Source organism: Jatropha curcas, chromosome 1 (assembly GCF_041381405.1).
Source record: "Jatropha curcas cultivar XTBG-Jc1 chromosome 1, XTBG_Jcur_1.0, whole genome shotgun sequence".
NCBI lineage: Eukaryota > Viridiplantae > Streptophyta > Magnoliopsida > Malpighiales > Euphorbiaceae > Jatropha > Jatropha curcas.
The window spans coordinates 3,364,479-3,387,018 of record NC_143151.1 but is presented as its reverse complement, the minus strand read 5'-3'; the positions used below and the strand labels follow the sequence as shown (position 1 = coordinate 3,387,018).

The 22,540-nt window shown below is 29.3% G+C and overlaps 1 protein-coding gene and 1 long non-coding RNA gene across 6 annotated transcripts; one reads left to right on the top strand and one right to left on the bottom strand.

Moving 5' to 3' along the window:
- Positions 1-2,576: 2,576 nt before the first annotated feature.
- On the bottom strand, positions 2,577-5,560 carry LOC149498832 (uncharacterized). 2 transcript variants are annotated; one of them, XR_016318971.1, is made up of 3 exons: positions 5,043-5,363; positions 3,565-3,647; positions 2,577-2,756 (listed from the first exon to the last, which is right to left on the bottom strand). It is a non-coding gene; the product is annotated as an uncharacterized LOC149498832 (long non-coding RNA). The 2 variants fall into 2 exon arrangements; XR_016318966.1 differs by lacking the exons at positions 2,577-2,756; positions 3,565-3,647 and adding an exon at positions 4,550-4,831 and having other exon boundaries at positions 5,043-5,560.
- A 6,103-nt stretch (positions 5,561-11,663) lies between these two features.
- On the top strand, positions 11,664-20,929 carry PHOT1 (phototropin 1). Of its 4 annotated transcripts, none has more exons than XM_012209536.4 (25): positions 11,664-11,810; positions 12,172-12,224; positions 13,385-14,111; positions 14,204-14,386; positions 15,688-15,779; positions 16,370-16,628; positions 16,718-16,967; positions 17,138-17,208; positions 17,300-17,406; positions 17,577-17,626; positions 17,705-17,809; positions 17,908-17,967; positions 18,064-18,153; positions 18,244-18,320; positions 18,431-18,515; positions 18,629-18,709; positions 18,788-18,891; positions 18,970-19,019; positions 19,114-19,220; positions 19,326-19,454; positions 19,542-19,593; positions 19,736-19,848; positions 20,071-20,211; positions 20,495-20,600; positions 20,698-20,929. In XM_012209536.4, exons 3-24 carry the CDS (start codon positions 13,390-13,392, stop codon positions 20,594-20,596), a joined length of 3,030 nt encoding a protein of 1,009 aa, XP_012064926.1. In that variant the 5' UTR covers positions 11,664-11,810; positions 12,172-12,224; positions 13,385-13,389; the 3' UTR covers positions 20,597-20,600; positions 20,698-20,929. The 4 variants fall into 4 exon arrangements, with proteins under 4 accessions (XP_012064926.1, XP_012064927.1, XP_089571545.1 ...); XM_012209537.4 differs by lacking the exon at positions 11,664-11,810 and adding an exon at positions 11,829-12,028; XM_089715419.1 differs by lacking the exon at positions 11,664-11,810 and having other exon boundaries at positions 11,829-12,224.
- The last annotated feature ends 1,611 nt before the right edge of the window (positions 20,930-22,540 follow it).

Here is a 22,540-nt window from a genome sequence, read left to right as displayed (position 1 = left end):
CAAAATAAGAGTCATAATATTTCAACTAGGCCTATTTGGCCACTTCAAAATTCTCAACAACATCACATTTCTCTTTATCAAATTCATGTGGTTACACGTTACGACATCATTAAAACTCATTCCAACCAAAGATCACATCTTAATCCAGTAGCCACTCAAATTACAATCATATTCAATCCCAAAATCAAATTTGCATAACATCATTCTCAGTTAAACACATGTAACCCAACAATTGAATTCAATCACATTCGTATAATTCAAAGCAAAACAATCATCACCATAACCACATAGGTTCAATTTTTCCTTGGAAATTTCTTCATGAAATTTTCCTTTCATCAATTATACATAACCACACTACCAATTAGTCATACCAGATACAAGGAATCCATTAATTCCGATTAATCAATTCAAGTCACAATCAAATCTTATATCATTAATGTACATATTCACTCCAAAGGATTCCTTCAAATTTAAATAATTCTCTTTTGATCAAGTACACTATCCGAAAAATATCCAAAGGTTTAGATTTAATAGCAATTTCCTTTAGTTCTGATTTGTCCACAGTCTATAAGGTATAGTACCACTAGCTTCCGTTTTTAGTGCATTTGTTTCCAAGTATCACCGATGTTATACTTCCTAATTCAGTAAATTCATATATATTAGTAGTCTACAACACCAAGTGTCTCATAATGTTAAGTTCAATCGACATAACGCATACATTATTATTATACCTCATAAATTATTAGTATTATTATTACTGTTATTACCATTATTACTGTTATCATTATAATTCTTATTTTATGTCATATATACTTATTATTATTTTCGTTTATTCTATATATATTGATATATATTTATCATTATTTTATTTATTTATATATTTATTATTATATTTACTTATAATTTTTATTATTATATATACATATATATATATATTTTTAATATAATTACTGCCTAATAGCGTTTCACTTCCAAAACCATTAATTTCCTTTATTATCTTTTACTTTTATTTTATTATACGAGGTCCTTAAACTTAGCCTGGCTTATTAAACATCCTACATGTATTAGGAGTTTAATTCTACCCTATCTAATACACTTACCACATATTAAACTCTCACTGTATTAATTCCTGGGTCATAATAATTATCCCTTAATTGCATACACTACCTTTATAACTCTGTTGACTATTCAATTTAATTACCCAACTTATCATTTTCTACCACACACTCTTTTATACCCCTGCATGTCCTTACATCTCATAAAAATTCATAAATCTTCTACTACTTGCAAATACTTTTATTAACTATTTGCAAATCTTTTCTATCTTAGAAATGATTACTCTTAAACTCTTGATTGTTTTCATTTAGAAGTTATTTTCATATAAGAATAACGAAAGAAACATGAACCACAATTTTTCCCATAGTCATAAAATCTCAAAACATAGAAATATTTTATAAATTCTCTGATACATCACTATTCCTATTTTTTTTTTATCAATCTTACTAAGAATCACAATTTACTTTTCTTATAACCACCATAATTTATATTATTCCCTGTATTTATACACTTGAAAAGAACTAGCTCATGAATAACACAATACACTTCACTCCACCAAGCAGCAATTACTTCTCATAACTAAAAATCCCTTAATATAATAATTCCACCAACATTATTTCTTACGAAAAATACTCATCATTAATTATTATTGCAAATCACACCAAATCATTTATTTTTTTAAACCCTATAAATATCATTTATGTAATCACACCAATTAATATATATATCACATTCAGAAGATTACCTCAATAGTCATAATAAATTGCACCAACCAACATCACGTAAACTTTATCAAATCAATACTCTAATTAATTACATCCTAATGTCCTTAAATCCGAATCATCTAGTTCTCTTATTAATTAACACTAACAACGCATTCTCAACATATAGTTTCTGCAGGCATACATATACTCACATTCGTGTATTTTTATGCATGTAGTCCACATCCAACACATTAAATACACTAACATACTTTTATCGTTTAGCTTCAACCTATTAACCATATATCACTTATCTTCTTACATAATTAAATTATATATAAATGTTATGTATTTCATAGAAAAAAATTAAATTTTTAAGCTAAGGACACAGTTTCCATTAGAAAGAGTACACTGGTTGATCAGGCCACTGCACTTCCTTCTAATTTCTCCTGCGTTTCAAAGCTTTGACTAACTGTTAATATGATTATCTTTCCCCATTTATTTATGTATTTTATTATTATTATTAATTATTTTATTTATGATTTTGTAACCGCCTTAGTGCAGAGTGCGTCCACCTGCACCAAGACCGTTTTCTATTTAATGTCTCTCCTTTGTTGGTTACGGCCGATCCCAACGTAGGAGTTTTATATTCAATTTCCTATGTTCCGCAATTGATTCCTAAGGCCCAACTTAATGCTCTGATACCAACTTTGTCACGACCCATTTCCATGGACCGGACCGGCACTAGGACCTGGGTGGGCTTAAGGCCCCCAAAGCCCGTAGTAAGCCTATATTATGCAACCCTCATTTCCACAATCATAACTGTGGATACAGGCCCAATAATTTATTTCAATTATGTATCACTAATACAGTTCATTTACAACCCACTAGAATACAATTGCGGAACTCTACCTGTACATTTATATCATCATTTGTTTTTCGTTTACAGTCTTCTATACTTATGTCTCAACTCCATAGGATTTTTCTTTCTTCTATTACCTGGAAAAAAAAAAATAGGTAGGCAGGGGTGAGCGCCAAACTCAATGAGTAGGGTTAGATAACCCTCTCACCCCACACAATCATACAGATGCTAAAATATTTTTATTTGTTCATCGATTAAATTTATGATCATGCAGTGTCACACAAATGGCAATACAACAGCAACCACAATTATTATCACATTCATATAATCACATCACGTGGAAATTAGTCAGTGGCACCACCTAAAACCCCAACGAGCCGTCCTCACACATGGCTCGCCCTCTCATACATGTGCACCAGGGAGCCGATCCCCCATACGGCCAACTGGTCTAATCCTCACTGACCAGTCCTCTCATTGCTTTTCCATTCTCTCTTTTCTTTTCCATACCAACAGGAGGCAACCCGGTGGTCTCCATCCAATCTAGATCATCAAGTGCTCACAACAGGAGGCCACCCTGCGGGCTACAATCAAATCTAGATTATCAGGTGCGCAACAACAAGAAGCCATCCTGTGGTTTTCCATACAATCCACATCATCAGGTGCACACGGGGGCGCCGATCTCCCATTTTCCCGGCCGACGGTCAAATATCATATCATATTCAGGATCCATATAACAGACCGTCCTCACAAACCCATGGTGGTCCACTTCATCCCAATTCCACACAAACAAGGCAAAGTATATTCATAGCACAAGTAATCAAACAACTTTCAATATCAACAGATAGTACATCATAATATGGCAATTCAACAAAATAATGCATGCCAACATTTAGCCGTGAATGCATGAATGCAAGCGGATGATACTAGTTATCTAACACTACTCACAGTTCTTTATCGTCCTCTAAGGGGACTGTTTTCTAGCAACATGCTTCCAGCCGTTTTTCCTCGCATTTCGGAATTTTATAGACCTTTAAAATAAACAATAAAATTCTAAATAAGAATTTTAATTCGAAAGATTATATTAAATATTCGTTCATTAGTTTTGGTTATCAGTTCTTTAATTCACTTATTAATTAAATTATACATATATTTGTAGATATATATTGGGTTTCCTTATTTATTTATCTATTCTAATGTATCACTTTTAAATAAAACGTTTAGGTATTTGTTAAGTAATATTTTATAATAATACGAATAATATTAATAATAATAATAATACGATTGATAATATAATATTAATAACAATAATCATTTTAATCGTACTTCCAATTGAAAAATTCGACAGCATTTCCTCTATAATCAGTACTACCCAAATTTTATATTTTTCCGCATGTCAACACACAGCCCATCCATCGGGCAATTCACATCAAACAATCCCGTCCACCATAACCATCATTTATTAGTCACCCGTCATACATGCATAGGCACTTGTTAATCCTATCTCTAATTCATTTTAAATTTCCATAATATCATAATTACTTATACCGTAAATTATAATTTTCTTCTAGTTATACTTCTTAAAATTCCGGCAATTAACATATATAATTATTAGTTACAATTCATATATCAATATCAATACTGAATTTCTAATCAAACTCATAGCCCACAGTCTAGCAAATTCATTAATAAACAAGGAATTCATTTTAATATACCGTTTCTAATCTCATCATCATTAAACGCATTAAAATGAACAATATGGCTGCTGCCATTACACCAAACTTCAAGTCGACTTCATTAACATCAATCATTACACAATCATATCACCCTACGTATATATAAGAGCACATCATTTAAGTAACTAAACATTATTTGAAATTCTATACTTATAAGGGTAAAGTATATTTGCCGACTAACTAGATGCCTTATTAGATAACCAACAATTTATGTAGTGTTATAACTTTTCTAGATAATGAAATAATTCTGAGATTATACAACACCTTTATAACTTACATTTTTAACTTAGTAACCTATTTATCAAGTCAGGGTCAGTTCACAGCTTTGGTACCAATCGACATCAAATAAAAAAACTAATTATAGACATAAAATCTACACAAAAATAAAACATTCTGTCTTCTAGGAATTTCGGTCACCAGAACCACCACCGGCAAGCAGTACAGCCGCCATCAGCGATGGCCGAAATTGATACCATCCTCTAAACAATGCAAAATTATAGTTGGATTAATCCAAATTCAGAGAGGAGTTCAACCACGCTATCAATTTCATCAAGCAATAACTATTTCTAAACCAATTGACAAAAATCCTATTTCAACGTAACTTAGCAATGATTAAGATATCTCCCATTATTACACAAATTAACTAAAGAAACTATTTACAGAAGAATTAGAGAGCGATAATCGGCCTACCTTGTCGGTAATAGTTGCCGGAGTTGCTCGGAGGGAAGGACAGCAATCGCACCCTTTTGCGATTCGACTATCACTCGTTCCAATAGTTTCTGTGCTGTGAAGACGAAGTCAGAGAGAGAGAGAGAGAGAGAGAGAGAGAGAGAGAGAGAGAGAGACAAAGAGACAGGGACGTGGGGGTGCAGCGGCGGCGGTAGGAGGCAGTGGGGTTGGCTGGTGAACGGAACAGAAAGGGGAGGGGAGTCTGTGGTCGGTGCTAACGGGAAGGAGAGGGGGAGAGCTGTCGCGCGCTGGAGAAGAAAAAGGAGGAGAAAAGAAAAGAAAAAGAAAGAAAGAAAAAGAAAAAGAAAAAAAAATCTGTGCCTTCTAGACCATTCCGGTTTGATTCGAACTGGTTTGGTCTGACTTAGTAATTTGGTCTCATTTTCTTTGGTTTTCGAGTTTTTCACTCGGTTTTTAGATTATTCGTGTGGTTTTCGACATATTAAATTAATTTTCGGATCCGGTTCGATTTATTTTGATTGTTTAGTTCAGGTCCATAATAATAGTAATCATATTTGATTTTTAGGATGATTAATTTATATGTATCTATATTCTTATAATAAATTAGTAGCCAAAGTTCCATATTATTTCTCGAATATTTTAAAATGTTCTTAAATCAAAAGTTTCGATAATACATTTTGGGCTTGGGCCCAATATCACAGAATTGGGCTTGATTTGAGACTGTGTTTCTATTTGTAGCCCACATGTGAAAATTTTCGATTTTTGATTTAAATTAAATTCAAAAGTTTCGAAAATAAAAATTCGGGGTATTACAATTATATTATTTGTAATTGATAAATAATTATAGTTTTTTTTTTGTTAAAAATGAATTAAAAGTCTAGAAATTTTGTATAAAAAAAAGGAATTTTAAAACTAGAGGATGCCAAGTCAGTATTTACAAAAAAATTTATGCTTCAGAATTATATATATAGATAATTTAGGAAATTATAGTTAAGCCACTTAAAAAAAAATACATAAATCAAGTTTAACCCTTTTTTTTTTTTTTTTGAAGGAAAATAGAATAAGCTGAACATGAGAATAGGAGTCTGGCTAAATTAACTTGTCTCTTAATATCCACATTAGGCCTAGATGTTAACAAATTTCCACAATCATTTAAAACAAAACCAACTTCTATAATGGAATTAAACTTTTTTTTTTTTTTTTGAAAATTCAAATAATTATATATTGTTCAAATCAGACTAAATAACATTATCAACTAACAATGGAGGGATATCTCCTTTTCCACAGAATCAATCAACCTGATTCCCTGATTTTTTAATAAAACTCATTTCTGTAGAGGCCATGCCTGAAAGGAGCACCCTACAATCGGTAATTAGATTTTCAGCATAAGATAAATCAATAACAGTGTTTCGTATTGCTCTAACCTGTCCGTAAAGCAATCACTTTAATGGATTTGAACTCAAGACTACAAAAGTAATTTTCTGAACTATAAGATTCCAAATATAAATCCCTAATTAATAAAAAAAAAAATACATTTGAATAATTAACCTTTGATAAAGATTCAAATATATTATGATTTAAAACTTTTTTAAAAGAAGAAAATCGTTCATATTCAAACCTTAATCCTTAGTTTTTGTATTGTAGGAAATTATTTCTACTAGTACTATTTATTTAACATTAAAACTAAAATTGTTTTTTTTGAAAAAAATAATATTTTAAATATTATTAGAAAATAATCTAAAAAAGTACTAGTTCAGTATTTAAAGCTTTAATTTTAAAAAATAAATTTAGTATTTATTAAATATTTTATTATAATATTTCTTTACTAGCAATTTAATCTGGGGATGACCTTGGTAAAATTTTAACCAATACCCGACCAAAATAGGATCGGCAAAATTGAAATTAATCCGTAGTCAATGGTTATGGTTTAAAGCCATAACCGAAAGCATGAATTTAAAGTTCCGTTTCGATTCTTCATTTTTTAAAATCGAAATAGGCAATTCTAGTTTAAAATCGACGGTTCTAGTTTGAAACCGTGAAAACATGTTCTTAAAAAAATCTCAATTTATTTTTTTTTATTATAATTTTTTAAAGTAATTTTTAAGAATTTTTATTAAATTCTTGAAGAAAAGAAATTTTATTAAATTGATTTAATTTTTTTCAACAGTAATATTTATTTTTATTCTTAAAAACGTTTCAATTTTTGATTTCGCGTTTTATATAATTAAAACCTGTAATTCTAGAAATGTGGTATTATCTAATTTAATCACAATAATTAACCTTTAAGAAGTTCCAAGTACACTTATTGGGTTCTTCAGTTCATTAATTCCATACTTTAGTACATGATTCCCATTTCTGATGGGTCATGTCAACCAAGAGTGAGTGGGACCACTTTGGTGGGTTTCCTATTTCTATCCTGTTTTGTTTGGCATACAGAGACTGCCAGATGTGACATATCACAGCCGTGAACAGATAAGATCACTGCCCTTAAAGTAGTTCACGTGTTTTTGGGACCCACTACATGTAAACGGCGTCCCCACATTTCTTAATCATCAATTTTATTTATTTATATTCTCTCTTAATATGTGGTTTACGCAATTACCAAATGGTTTGTCTCTAAAATATTTACCCTTTTCTTTTTAAATTGTGTTTTGTTAAATCTTTTGAATAGCTAATTTCTTAATTGGATTTTCCATTTAATTTATACTCAGATTTTTTATATAATAAGTGACGTTTATATATTTAATATTACCATTATTGTGTTATGATATAAAAATTCAGAAATCAAATTACAAAATTAAAATGTGATCTAAATTTGTATTTCAAAATTAATGGAGGCTATTATTGATTTATTTTATAGTATATAATTATTACCATATTGATGAATGAATTTTTATTATTAATAAGATACAAATTGTGTTTTCTAAAAAAAAAAAAAGATGAGGTAGATTGTGACAATTATTTTTAAAATAAAACACCAATTTAATTAAATTATTTTGTAATTTTGAAAGTAATTAATAATATCAAAAGAATTAAAGGAATGTCTATTATATGTTAAGCATTAAATTAATCTTTGAATAAAATTTTTTGTCTCTACATAATTAAGGAGAGACAATAAAATAATTTAAAAAGTTGATAGCTAAATGGATCGCTGTAAAATGTTATTCTTTGATTTTTAAAGAAGGCATTTATTCATATAATAATTATTATTATTTTTGGATACAAGGGTGGACTCACACCCAGGAAACAGAATAATAATTTTTTTTGGCGTTTAAGAAAATTGATTAATGAAAGTTAATTTTCTAATAGAATATAAAAATAAATTTTTTTCAAATGAATTAATTTATCAACCACTAATTATTAAGAATCTCATATTGCATTTTTAAGATTTAAGAATAGAAAGCTAACTAATTAATTGATTAGTATTAAAATTTTTTTACATTGATTGACTCAAACCTAATTAAGCTCATATTACTCAATTTTATATTCATTTACATATTCATTCATCTTTACTATTTCACTCGTAATATAATATGAATTGCTAGTGACAACGATGATTTACCTCGACAAATTTATTCTTATACCAACTATAAGTAAAATATGTGGAGTTTTTATTTTATTTAAGTACAAATTTATTCTCATATTTAAATCTTACTTCTTTTTATTTTTTTATTTGATTTTTCCCCTAAAAATCAACATATACTTGCATAATAACTTCACTGAGTAAACAATTAAAAATACCATCAAGTTTACGTTTTGTTATAATTACTCTCCATTCTTAAGATAATTCTTCCGACGTTTTAATTTTTAACTTTTGTAATAATTCAAATCTTAAATCAAGTCCGCACTTCAATTTTAATCCAAAATCATCCGATGCGTCCCACATTCTGTTATTTTATTCATTTTAAAAGGATTGATTTGAATTAGAGGTGGAACTATTGCAAAAATTAGAAATTAAGATGTAGGGTTAACTTAAAAATGGAGTGCAATTATAATAAAATGCAAATTTGATGGTATTTTTAATGGTTTACTCTTAGGTGGATCTTCTTTTTCTTCTTTTATCTGTTGTGGATAAAATAGCTTAACATATTGTTTTGCCCTGAAACTTTATATTTTGTTTCAATTTCACTTCAATTTGACCTTTATCTCAAATTATCATGAACTTTAACTTTTTCTTGCAATAAAATCCTAAATTATAATTAGGACTTAAATTGTAAATAAAAAATAGATTTACTCTTGACCTTAGGCTTGAGTTAACTTAATATATTTGTGTGTGCAAAGGAATTTGAGTTAATAGCAAGGATTTAAATAGTTTATTTAATTGATAATAAGTAATATATAAAAAATAATTATTTGATATATGAAAGCTTTTTTTTTAAATTAGAATATATCTTGTATTCTGGTTTGGCAAAAAAATATTACAATTTCTAATGGTTTATGAGTCAAATAAATTTATAGTAGCTTTGTTTTTAAATTTTATAATTATTTCAAAATTATATTAAAATCAAACCATAATAATAAGTAGATTCTATTTTAAAAAAAAAGAGTTTATGCATCAAATAATTAATTTTTAAATATTACTTATTATCAACTAAAAAAAAATATTAAAAACAATACTAGAGATTGTCATTACTATTAACCCAAACTCCCCCATTCACACAAATATATTAAGTTAACACAAGCTTAAAATCAAGAGTGAATTTAGTTTTTATTTAAAATTGAAGTTATAATTATAATTTAGGATGCTATTGCAACAAAATGTCAAAATTCAGGGTGAAATTAGTATAAAGGTCAAATTGGAGTGAAATAGCAACATAAAGTTAAAATTCATAGTGAAATTGATATAAAAGTTAAATCAGAATGAAATTATAACAAAATCTAAAAGTAAATGTGAAATAATATATTAAGCCCGGATAAAATAGAGTTTAGTTCTTTACCCTTTCAAATCTTTCCTTTTTTAGAAGCAAAAAGATACCTGGATCCTAAGGTAAACTTTTCCTTCCCCTCAAATAAATAAAGTTCAATTTTCCTTTGCAGCTAACATCAATTCATGATATATAAAACCATCTTCGTTTCATTTTATTTGCATGGTTTGATAAAATACGTATATTAAGAATTTAGTCAATAAAAGTTATTTTATTTTTTTTACCTTTAATTCATTAAGATATTAATAAAGTTTTCATTTAATGAATGATCATAAAAGTTATCATGAAAAAAATAATTATTTATATATATAAATTTAGAAAACTTACAAATATTTGAAGACATTCAAAAAAGGAATAGCAAACAAATAAAATAGAATAGAAGGAGTAATAAATTAATAATAACAAAGTAATACTCTCTCTATCACATATATATAAACTTGTTTGACTTCCACATAGATTAAAAAAACTAATTAATATAATTAAATTATATGTTTTGTTTAGTTTTTTTTTAAATATCCATTTAAAATGACGGATGTACATTAAGTAAAAGTATATTAAAAAATTAAACAATATACGATCATTTACAAAAAAAAAAAAAAACTATATTTTGAGATAAACAAAAAAAGAAATTCAGAGATATATATAGTACGAAGAGAGGAGGGAGTATATAATTGGGCAACTCAAAATCCAAAAAGCAACCTCATTGTCCACGTGTCCACTCCTTATATGCTTCTCTAAGTTGCTAATGTCTATCTATCTATCCTGTTAATTATTCAATTTCACTAGGAAAAAAAAAAAAGAAAAGAAATTAATGCCAAAATTACTGCATGCCTTACTAATGAAAAGAAGTTTAAGGTGAGGACAAAGCCTTTGCCTAACTGTCTCTATCCCAAACATCAATTAACCTGTAATTGTAATTTATACTCGTTCCGTCTCACTTTATTTGTATAATTTGATAAAATACATATATTAAGAATTTAATCAACAATAGTTATTTTGCCCTTTTTTGCCATTAACTCATTAAGATATTAATAAAAGTTTTTTATTTGATGAAGGATAATAAATGTTATTATAGAAAAAAATAATTATTTACATATACAAATTTAGAAACTTTACAAAAATTTTAGGACATTCAAAAAAGAAATAACAAGCAAATGTGATGGAGGGAGTATTAAATTGCAGCTTTTTCTAGGTACATAATCAAATGTTACATAAAAAAGAAAAAGAAAAAAATGTTTGAAGGAGTTTTTTTTCCTTAAAATTCAGGGTAAATATATTATTTCATATTCTTCATAAATAATATCATATCCACATATAATTTTTAATCCACAATATAATTCCACCGCATTATCAAAATTTAAGTTACATATAACTTTTTCTTATGTTCTAAAAAATGTGGAGAGTTTTATAATTCGACTTCTCTTCATTATAACAAATTAGCGATCATTTGTTTATTTTAAAAGAAGCATTATTTCCGGCCGTATAATTCATGATATTCTTTCAATTTATTTAATCTTCTGTTAATGTAAAAGTGTATGCCTTTAAAATGGAGAATTTGAGTACAATCTAATTGTTTAAATATTTCTCAAATTAATTGAGAAAAGCAGACAGAGATACCACCTGTCCACTAAAGGAAGAAAATGGGGAAAAAAAAAAAAAAGCTAAAAGATATTGATCTTTTTTCCTTCTATTTGTTGTATATAGTCTTTGTCTCCCCAAAATTTTTACCAAAGTGAGACACAAAGACACAAGAAACAGTCTCTGCCAAAACTCCGGTGGGCAGAGTCCGCAACTCACAACGTGCAGATAAAGATTATATATAAACATTCAAATCTCTCTACACGTATGTACATGTATCCATACAAACCTCCTCCCCAATATATTTGCCTTCTTCTCTAATAATTCTGCTTTCTCTGTTGTTTTGTTGTTTTTCTTTCTTTCATCTTTTATTTGCCAACCCATTTCCAGTCTTTACAACTTTCATCATGGCATAGAAATACGAGAAGAAGCCATGTGAATTAGGTGTAAAAGAATGGGAGATCGCCAAACTTTTTCTATAATGTCATGATTCTTTAATTCTTTATTTTGATTTTCTTGATTTTATTTAGTCTTTCTTGTAATCAAAAGTACTTTCTGTTCCATATCTTCTCGTCTCTTCTTTCCTTCATGCTATATATTAATACAACCCTTCAATTTCTATTCAGAAGATAGACCTCAATCAGCAGAAGAGACATCAGCTTATTGCTTCACTCTTAAGGTATTACATAGTTTTGTTTTCGCCTGTTTAAGTGCTGATATAATGACATTTTGCAATTCCTTTTTGGTTTTTGTCATTCTTCATTTATTTTTCCGTCTATAGATAAGTAATATGTTTCTGTGAGATCTTAATTAAATGTTCTATTTAAAGTTTCAGCATCTTGATTTCTTTGTTTAATTTCTTAGAGTTTTGTCTGTGGATAAATGGTAACTTTGCATGTACTTTAGGGAATATCTGTTTCTTCTAGGTTTTTTGAAGTTTGATCATAATTATTGTAACTCAAACATATGAGATCGTGTAGATTTTCTTTTAGCTTTTCTTTGTAAACTTTTTTTGTTGTGTGGTTCTGAATTCTTAGATTTTGCAGAAACTGAAAACTTTCTGTTTTTCTCATGTTGTTCTGTTACTTCATCACTGTCACTCACTCTCATGTGCAATAAAAAGCTATGTGTGGACAGCTTTAATTAGTGAACTAACCTACAACATTGCATAGGCATTTATTACAAATTTTTCTTTTTAGTATTTTCTTTTAGGAAGAGTTTATCCTTTTACTGGTTCGCCTTGAATTTTGAAGAGAACGACTTATTTAAACCCGATCTATAAATTATATGAAAATCAATTAAAAATAATTATTTTTTCTTGAAAGTGAGAATAATTTTAAAAAATATCTATTATGATTGGTTTGATCCAGGTCGACCTACACACCGAGTCTAGACAAGTTTTATCTATAAAAAAATATTGATAAGAGTTTTCGAACATTGTGTAATCCACAGTCGATTTTATTTAGACTCTCAAAAAATAAAAGAGAATTCTATATTTATTATTCATATGGACCAAATTACCCATGTAGAATACTATGGTCATGCATCATAAAACTTTCATTGACTTCTACATTTCTTCCTTACCACATACTTAAGTAGTGTCCCAAAATATCACTTCTATGTCCTTGTTCCAGTTCATCTCACTGCCCCACTTTGCAAACTGAAAGTGAAAGTGTTACATATCTATGTTCTCTATAGCTAGATTATATTGTATTCACCACACAACGACCAGACAATTGTACATATAGCCATTTTTAGACAAGCACCCTCTTTAATACATACCCACTTAAAAACCCATCCTAAGCCCTACTAATGAATATCTTCTCTATGCTTCTATAGGAGATATGGAATCCACTGCTAAATCATCCAACAAGCAGTCATCCATGATACCTCCCATACCTAGAGATTCTCGCGGATCTCTAGAAGTATTCAATCCTTCGTCTTTTTCGACCCGACCCACTAATCCTGCCTTTCGCTCGAACTCCGGTTGGCAAAGTTGGGTTGAGCAGCAACCGTATGAAAGTCCAAGATTTGATCCATCTACTGTATCTTCTCACTCGGGCCAGACTGAAGAAATTACATCATGGATGGCTCTTAAGGATACTAGTCCACTGCCTTCAGTACCACTAATATCAGAATCCCAAGACGTTCCTGACGAAAGATTAAGAACGGGTACTCCTACAGAACTATCAGGAGAAGTTGGCATTGCAGCAAAAAGGGCAGCAGAGTGGGGTCTAGTGCTAAAAACAGACACAGAAACGGGTAAACCGCAAGGGGTTGGAGTGAGGAATTCAGGCGGGGATGAACCCAATACTAGTAATAAAACGGGGACTTCAAGAAGAAACTCGAATAATTCAGTTCGGAGCTCCGGTGAGTTATCGGAAGATGAAGGAGGAAATAAAGGAATTCCTAGAGTGTCTGAAGACATAAAAGATGCATTATCCTCTTTCCAACAAACATTTGTGGTATCAGATGCTACAAAACCTGATTACCCAATCATGTATGCAAGTGCTGGATTCTTTAAAATGACAGGATATACTTCTAAAGAGGTTGTAGGCAGGAATTGGTAATTTCTTTTAAACTTTTCTTACACTTTCTTTTTTCAAAACAACTTTCACAGCAAGGTAAAACTGTAAAAAGTGCTTTATTTTTTTACAGTCGGTTTTTACAAGGAGCTGGTACAGACCCAGAAGATGTGGCCAAAATTAGAGAGGCATTGCAACAAGGAAATAGTTACTGTGGAAGATTGTTGAATTATAAGAAAGATGGGACACCATTTTGGAACCTTCTCACAATTTCTCCTATTAAGGATGAATCTGGAAAAGTCCTCAAATATATTGGGTTAGTTTCTTAATTAAATATTTTTATTTCTAAATATTCTAAAGTTTTGATGGGACAAAATTGAAGAAAAAGATAAGAGAAGATGGAAATATAATGGTGCAGTTAAAACTTTTGTCCTATGAGAAATATTAATTGGAGCATGACATGTTCCTAATTAATAATTTTCAAGCTTCATTTCACTTTTGTCACTATTTAACATTAATGATTGAAAATCAAAATCAATCTTTCGGCACATAAGTAGTTGCATGGTGCAAGTGTCCTGAAACACTCCATGTGAAAGCTTCGTTCTTGAAACAAGTGAATGATATAAAATTTTATGAAATTTATTTAAAAATTTATATTTTTATATTTAAAATAAAAAAATGTAGATTTTGATTCTACAAATTTAATTTTATGAAATTAAATATAGCTAAACTTAATTCTACAATTAGGTGAAATTTCTAAATGAATTTCACAAAATTAAGTAATCCAATTTTTTATGACAAATTAAATTACCATCTCTCTTTCTTTTACAAATTGATTTTTTAAATATTTTATTAATTTTATCAAAACTTGATCAAAACCGTTTAAAATTTATTTTTATTATTAAAAAAATTTTTTATACTTAATCTCCATTTGAATATTAATCTGAAAATATTTCTGAAAAAAATGAAAAAAAAATATATACTTAGAGTTAATGGACCATTGAATTCATTAATAATATTTATAAAATTTTCGGAATTAATTTTTTAGAAATTGGTTTTCGATACATATCTAAATTGCAATACTATCATTTTTATGAATTTTATATAAATTGCAAGATTATTATTTCTATACACATCTAAAATGCAAGCTATTTATTTATATAAATTTTATTATTTATATTTGAATAAAAATAATCAGATTATTATATTGCATATAGTAATAAATATAATTGGTTTTTATTATTTATTTTTATTAAATTATTATATTAATAGTATATCGAGAAATAAAAATAATAAACTTTCATTTAAAAATTTAATCCAAATATAATTTTGTAGAATTTACTTAAAGTCCTTATTTTAAATTATGACATATCAAACATGAAATTTTATTTATAAATGAATTCTATTTAAAATTCATTTGTAATTCTACATTCATGGATCATTTATTTTAAATATAATGTAAATGTTAAATGTCTGATTTACAGCATAAAAATTAAAATTTGAATAATGACAGTAATTTAAAATTTTTTTGATGTTAAAAAAAAAAGAAATTGAGAAAATCTTGTAATGAATGATTTTGAAGTATGTAATTGTTTTGTTGTTGTGGTGATTGGGCAGAATGCAGGTGGAGGTTAGCAAATTCACAGAGGGGTCCAAGGACAAAACGTTGCGTCCAAACGGATTGCCTGAATCTTTGATCAGATATGATGGTACCATGCACATGCATTATTCTTTATCAATATTATTGGATGGGCCTTTCTGTCTTGGAGTTTCATCTCTTGTATTTATGTGAAATCTTCAAAAATTGCATTATATTCTTTTTTGATTTTTTTATATAATTTATAAGAGCATATATATTAAATTTTCATATCCCACCTCTCGCTGATAAAGGGTGCGTGCACGTAAAATATATGAGTTAACATGTTTTGTTAAAATTATCAGAATTTTAATTCAATGTATTATGTTCTTATTCCTTCGAGATTTCACATTACTTGAAGAGTACGTGTGTGTTAGCATTTTTTTTTTTTAAATATGTATTTTTAATACATCAAAATTTAAGTAAATTATAAAATAAAATAATTATTTTTTTCTCATAAATCTTTCCACCTTATTTAAAATTTTTCATTTTTATTTGGCACATAGAAATTGAATTGGGCATCAAGGTATTTAACAAACTATTTTGTTAAGTGGACCCTAATTTTGGGCCAAGGTTGGGCTGGGCCGGGCTAGATCAATCCAGATCAGCCTACCTATAAATATAATGGTAAAAATGGTTGATGTTTTAGCTTTGTTTCTGCAGCACGTCAAAAGGAAATCGCAACAAGTGCAGTAACTGAACTTGTTCAAGCAGTGAAGAGACCTCGGGCACTTAGTGAATCTACTAACCGTTCTTTAACGAGAAAATCTGAAGGTGGTGAAGAAGAGGAAAGAAAACGAGCTGTAGGAAGACGAAATTCAGAGAATGTACCTTCAAATAGAAGAAGAAATAGTTCAATGGAGCGAATCACTGAGTTACCTGAAAAGAAACCAAGAAAATCCATACGCCTTTCTTTTATGGGGTATGCAGCTTTTTCTTTCTTCGATGACACTATATAGTTCATACTTAATGTTTCAAAATTTTGATATATGATTTTTCTTTGATATTTAGGCTGATGAGGAAAAGTACTCAATCAAATGATGAGAGCTCTAATGATGGTATTATTCTTAATGATGATGATGATGATGATGATGATAACGATGATGGTGATCTGGAGACTGATGATGATGCTAGGCCAGATAGCGTTGATGATAAAGTAAGGAAGAAGGAAATGAGAAAGGGTATTGATCTTGCTACTACACTTGAACGTATAGAGAAAAACTTTGTTATTACTGATCCAAGGCTGCCAGATAATCCCATTGTAAGAATATTTTTATTTTGAAGCTTTTACGATTAGAACAATTCAAATTTACCTTGAAAATAACATTTGGTCGCTATTTTCAGCACAATCTATTTGCTTAATCTTATAATTAGTTATAACATTTGAATTAAATTTACAAGTAGGTATTTCTAATTATGTAAATTCTTCAGATATTTGCCTCTGATAGCTTCTTGGAGCTGACAGAGTACAGTCGCGAAGAAATCTTGGGAAGAAATTGCCGGTATATTCTTTGATTGTTTAAATAAAACACATTTTGTGCAGAAAACATTCTTAAAGGATCATAAAAAATTTTTGATGCTTGGACTTTTCAGATTTTTGCAAGGGCCTGAAACTGATCCAGCTACTGTGAGGAAAATAAGAGAGGCAATTGATAATCAAACAGATGTTACAGTGCAGCTGATTAACTACACCAAGAGCGGTATGCTTATTCAATATTATTCTAAATTTTGTTTGACAATTCATAAATATACATCTATTATATGCCTGCCTAGTTCATGGTGTTTATATAAAATAGGTAATTGCATTTCTTGTTAACATGTTAAAAAAGTAATTACTAAAACTAATTATTATGCTTTTTACTTAATCCAGGAAAAAAATTTTGGAACCTTTTCCATTTGCAGCCTATGCGTGATCAGAAGGTATTCAAATTTCTAATGGTTATATAGCTCATCAGTTCATTCTGTTGCTTTAATGAAATTATGGCTTTTTTTTAACAGGGAGACGTGCAATATTTCATTGGAGTTCAACTAGATGGAAGTGAGCATGTTGAGCCGCGCGCAAATTGTATTCCGGAAGAAACTGCGATAGAGAGTGAAAAACTGGTCTAACTTTCATCTTCCTTTAAAACTTGATTATCAGTTAATTATGATTTTAACTTCCTATTTTAGTTTTTGTTAATCTTATATATGTCTATTTTCAGGTGAAAAAAACTGCAGAAAATGTTGATGAAGCACTAAGAGAACTTCCGGATGCCAATATGGTAAATGCTTGAATATATACTCTTTATCATATATTTGGGAATGTATTTGTGATGCAGGGGTAACTCCAAGTTCTGCTTCTTCTGTTCTATCTGCAGACACCAGAAGATTTATGGGCAAACCATTCGAAGGTTGTCTGTCCAAAACCTCATAGAAAGGATTCTCCTTCTTGGAAAGAAATTCAAAAGGTTCATATTTTGTTGTTGCATCTGCATTATTAATTATTGTTTAGTTGTTGAGATTTAGCATTTTAAAAACGAATTTTCGCAATGTTGCAGATTCTAGATGATGGAGAACAAATAGGCCTAAAACATTTTAGGCCTGTAAAGCCCTTGGGATCTGGTGACACTGGCAGGTTTGTCTTCATTTTATTGTTATTACTCTTGTTATTTTACATAATCCTCCATTTCTTAATTATAATTTTTCTTTAGAAAATTCTAACAGACTTTTCAATTGGCTTGGCAGTGTTCATTTAGTAGAATTATGTGGAACTGGTCAATTTTTCGCCATGAAAGCTATGGACAAGAATGTTATGCTCAACAGAAATAAGGTATTTGAATAAAGAACTTGTTGATAAATTAAAAGATCAATAAGCAAAATATGATTATAAAGTTTAAAGTTAGTACTTGGATAAGTAAAGTTTGGGAATTTACTTTTCTGCAGGTGCATAGGGCTTGTGCAGAGAGGGAAATTCTTAACATGTTGGACCATCCTTTCCTTCCAGCATTATATGCTTCATTTCAGGTTAGAAAATGGCCATCATTGACTCCTATGATATATACAATTAATTGCTTCAAATTCTAATGTCTTTATGTTCTGCAGACTAAAACACATATTTGTCTGATAACTGATTATTGCCCCGGTGGAGAGCTGTTCATGCTTTTGGACAGACAACCAACAAAAGTACTCAAAGAAGATGCTGTGAGGTACAAATCTTTTAGCACTCACATTAATTTTTTTTAATTATTTCAAAACTTACTGCTTCTATTTCGATCTTAATGCAGGTTCTACGCTGCAGAGGTAGTTGTTGCATTGGAGTACCTTCACTGTCAAGGTAAAATTTTCCAGAGATTTTTTTAAGGGATAAAAATGTTTTGAAGTTTAATAATTCAGAACTAAAGTTTTGATTTCATTAATGTTTGAATCAGGGATAATATACAGAGATTTGAAGCCTGAGAACGTCTTACTCCAGAGCAATGGACATGTATCCTTGACCGATTTCGATCTATCATGTTTGACATCCTGCAAACCACAGGCATTTCCATCAGCCTTACATTCCCTTTTCTAGCTTCCACTATTTGAAGTCAATAGTGATTAATGGCTTAAACACTATAAAAATTTTGTTAAGTTAATATTGCAGCTTTTAATTCCAACTACATATGAAAAGAAAAAGAAGAAGCAGAAAAAGCAACAGCAGACTCCAGTCTTTATGGCTGAACCTATGAGAGCTTCCAATTCTTTTGTTGGCACCGAAGAGTATATAGCTCCGGTTTGTTTACCAACCAAAAAGAATCCGTATATTTAAGTTGAAAGAATAAAATAATACTAAATTTTCTTTTTCCATTTTGTTTATCAGGAAATTATAACTGGTGCAGGCCATACTAGTGCAGTGGACTGGTGGGCTCTTGGTAATTAAACTTACTATATATATATATATATATGTACACACACGTCCTTTCTGGCTTCTGCATCCATCAATCAGAATTGCATTGCAGGTTTTGGGATTGACTTGATTTTTGTTTCTCATTTTTTTTTTTCTAACGTGAACAGGAATACTTCTATATGAAATGCTTTATGGATATACACCATTTAGAGGAAAAACAAGGCAAAAGACTTTTGCCAATGTTCTTCATAAAGATCTTAAATTCCCAGGAAGTAGGCAGGTGAGCATATTACGATTTCACTGCATAATGTTTTAAACAAGATAACCAATATATATTTTTTTCCGTTACAGTAAATAGCATAAATAAAACAAGAATATGAAATTTGTCAAATTTAATGAATATTAATATTAGGTTTGGACAAAAAAAAAAAAAAAAAGACGCATTTAGGTCATTGCAAGAAAATTTAGAAGTTGACAACATATAATTTTTGACTTGGTGCAGGTCAGTCTCCAAGCAAAGCAATTAATGTACAGGTTGTTGCACAAAGATCCCAAAAGTAGATTGGGTTCTCATGAAGGAGCTAATGAGATCAAAAGGCATCCATTCTTCAAGGGTGTCAATTGGGCATTAGTTCGCTGCATGGTAACAATAATCCCCTTCTTGCGGCTTCCCTTTCTTTTCTTGACACATCAGAAATAATTCAAGAATTAGGTTTCAACTTGCAAATTCATAGTCTTGGGGACAGCTCCAGTACTATGAACTCAAAGTGCATTAATTCTGCTTTTCAACTTTAACTTTTGGTTAATTTAGGTTAGACTGAAGATTTGAACTCGTAACTTTCCAATCTTGGAGACGGCTCCAGTATCACTAATCAAAGCTCATGTTTTTATTGCTTCTTTACTAACAATAATTGGTCATTTCACAGAAACCTCCTGTTCTGGAAACTCCTCTATCTCAGGCTGAAGCAGAAAAGGAACCTAAACTTGTGGATCCTGAACTCCTCGACCTACAAACAAATGTTTTCTAAAGAGGTAAAGGATTCTTTTTAATTTATTTTTGAAGGAAGACTTTTCTCTTTATTAGATTATATATTCTTATGATGTACTGTCATTTTTTTTTTTGCTGCAGAATTTTTTTCCTTTATTTTTTTTTTAAGGGAAGTATGTTATATGAACTGCATTTGGTAGAAGACGATGATATAATGTCAAAAGCTCATCTCATTTTTCCAATGGATTGATCTAGATTATGTTTCACCATTGAAATTGAGTGTCCTGATGGTGTTATATGTAATAATATAACATGCTTGATGCTTGTAATTTTGTGCAAGTATATGTGTTAAGTATTGCTTGCTTTGAAGTAATTTGTTATTGATTTAATTTACTGAAAATCTTCTTGCCTATTTACGTGAGGGGAAAGCTATGCAAGAGTTCCATAAATAAAACATGCACATATTGTAATTGATAATTTTACAAGAATTATATTTAATTACAAATTTAAAATTACCATATATTTGTAACCTAAATTAACTTTTTATCAACTAATCCTTCATAATTTATTTCTTCATTTAAATTAATCATATATATATATATATATATATATATAACACAATTCTTCATATATTTCATGGAACCTTGGATATTAACGTGTATCAATTGTATTTTTATTTTTTTTTTCAGTAATATTATTGGAAAGTAATGTTTTTCTTGTAGAAAAATGAAAAAAAAAAAAGAAAAAGATTCTTCCTTATGTCATGCAAGGAGTTTTATTTAAGAGAAGAGGATTCGAATATAAATTTATACCCAAATTTTATATACACATACGGCCGGATAGAAACTAAAAAAACCCAAGAATGTTATCGCATACCAACAAGAATTAATACTGTGGTCCAGGAAGTAGTTCAACGTTTAATTACAGTTACTTTCAGCTGTGATGAGCAATTCCTAGCTCAACATGTTCAATGAGAAACTATTCATTCCACCAGGAGGTCTAGGCAAGTGTTTTCCATTTTAATATTTTCATATTTTCGCATCATCATTCCACCAGTCCCACTATATATATACGAAGAAGAACAGGCTCTGCCATTTGCAGATGTCTCCATGCGTCGGTTGCGAGAAGCAATCATAGAGTTGGTTGCTATAAATAGCGAGCCAAAATAAAATTGACAAAAAAAAGAAATTAGATTAGCAGAAGCAAACAATAAGCACATATACAAATATAATATAATATTGTCATGACCCAACCAACTTTCTTTCCTAAACGCCAATGCTGTCTACTCAGTTGTTCCGTGCTATTGCTAGCAGCCTTAAGGATACCCATTCTGAAGTTCAAAAAGAACAAAAAACTATCAACTATGGTATTTTTTTTATTTTTCATTTTATTTTTAATTTTGATATAATTTGTAGCTTTTGTAGCTAATATTTAATTGGAAAGATTTGTACTAGGGATTTTTAAAATAAATCATAAATTTATATAAATTATTACTAATTATAGGGAAAAAATAAGACACAGTATAGTTAATAAAAATCAGTTCAATATTTGCAAATTTTCAAAATGACGAGTTCTTTTTGGACTTCTCTTTATTAATGAGGGATTTCATAATTTTATTTAATTTCAAAAATCTTCTAATTTTATAAATTTGATATGTATACTAAGCAAGGGAAATTTTACAATTTAACATGACTAGAGTTTTGGAGTTCTCAATCCAAATGTTTGGCAAAATGTATATTTAAACCTCCAAACTTCTCAAAATTTACTAATTAATTCCTTAAATTTTTATCCGTTGATATGAATTTCTCAATTTTTATTTCGATAAAGATTAAACTCGAAATTAACTAAGAGTAAATAACAAATCCAAGTCATTACGGCAAGAAATATAACCAATAGTAATATGACACATAAAAAATTATTACTCAAAATAAAAACTTTATTTTAATAATAAAAATAAAACTTGAAGGTTTTAATTTTAACAAAA

Excerpts from the sequence above, each read along its gene's own strand:
- PHOT1 (XM_012209536.4), top strand. The coding sequence starts at position 13,390 with ATGGAATCCACTGCTAAATCATCCAACAAGCAGTCATCCATGATACCT. Across the intron at positions 17,810-17,907 it reads CGATAGAGAGTGAAAAACTG|GTGAAAAAAACTGCAGAAAA; the intron begins GTCTAACTTTCA and ends GTCTATTTTCAG. Across the intron at positions 19,221-19,325 it reads TGACATCCTGCAAACCACAG|CTTTTAATTCCAACTACATA; the intron begins GCATTTCCATCA and ends TTAATATTGCAG.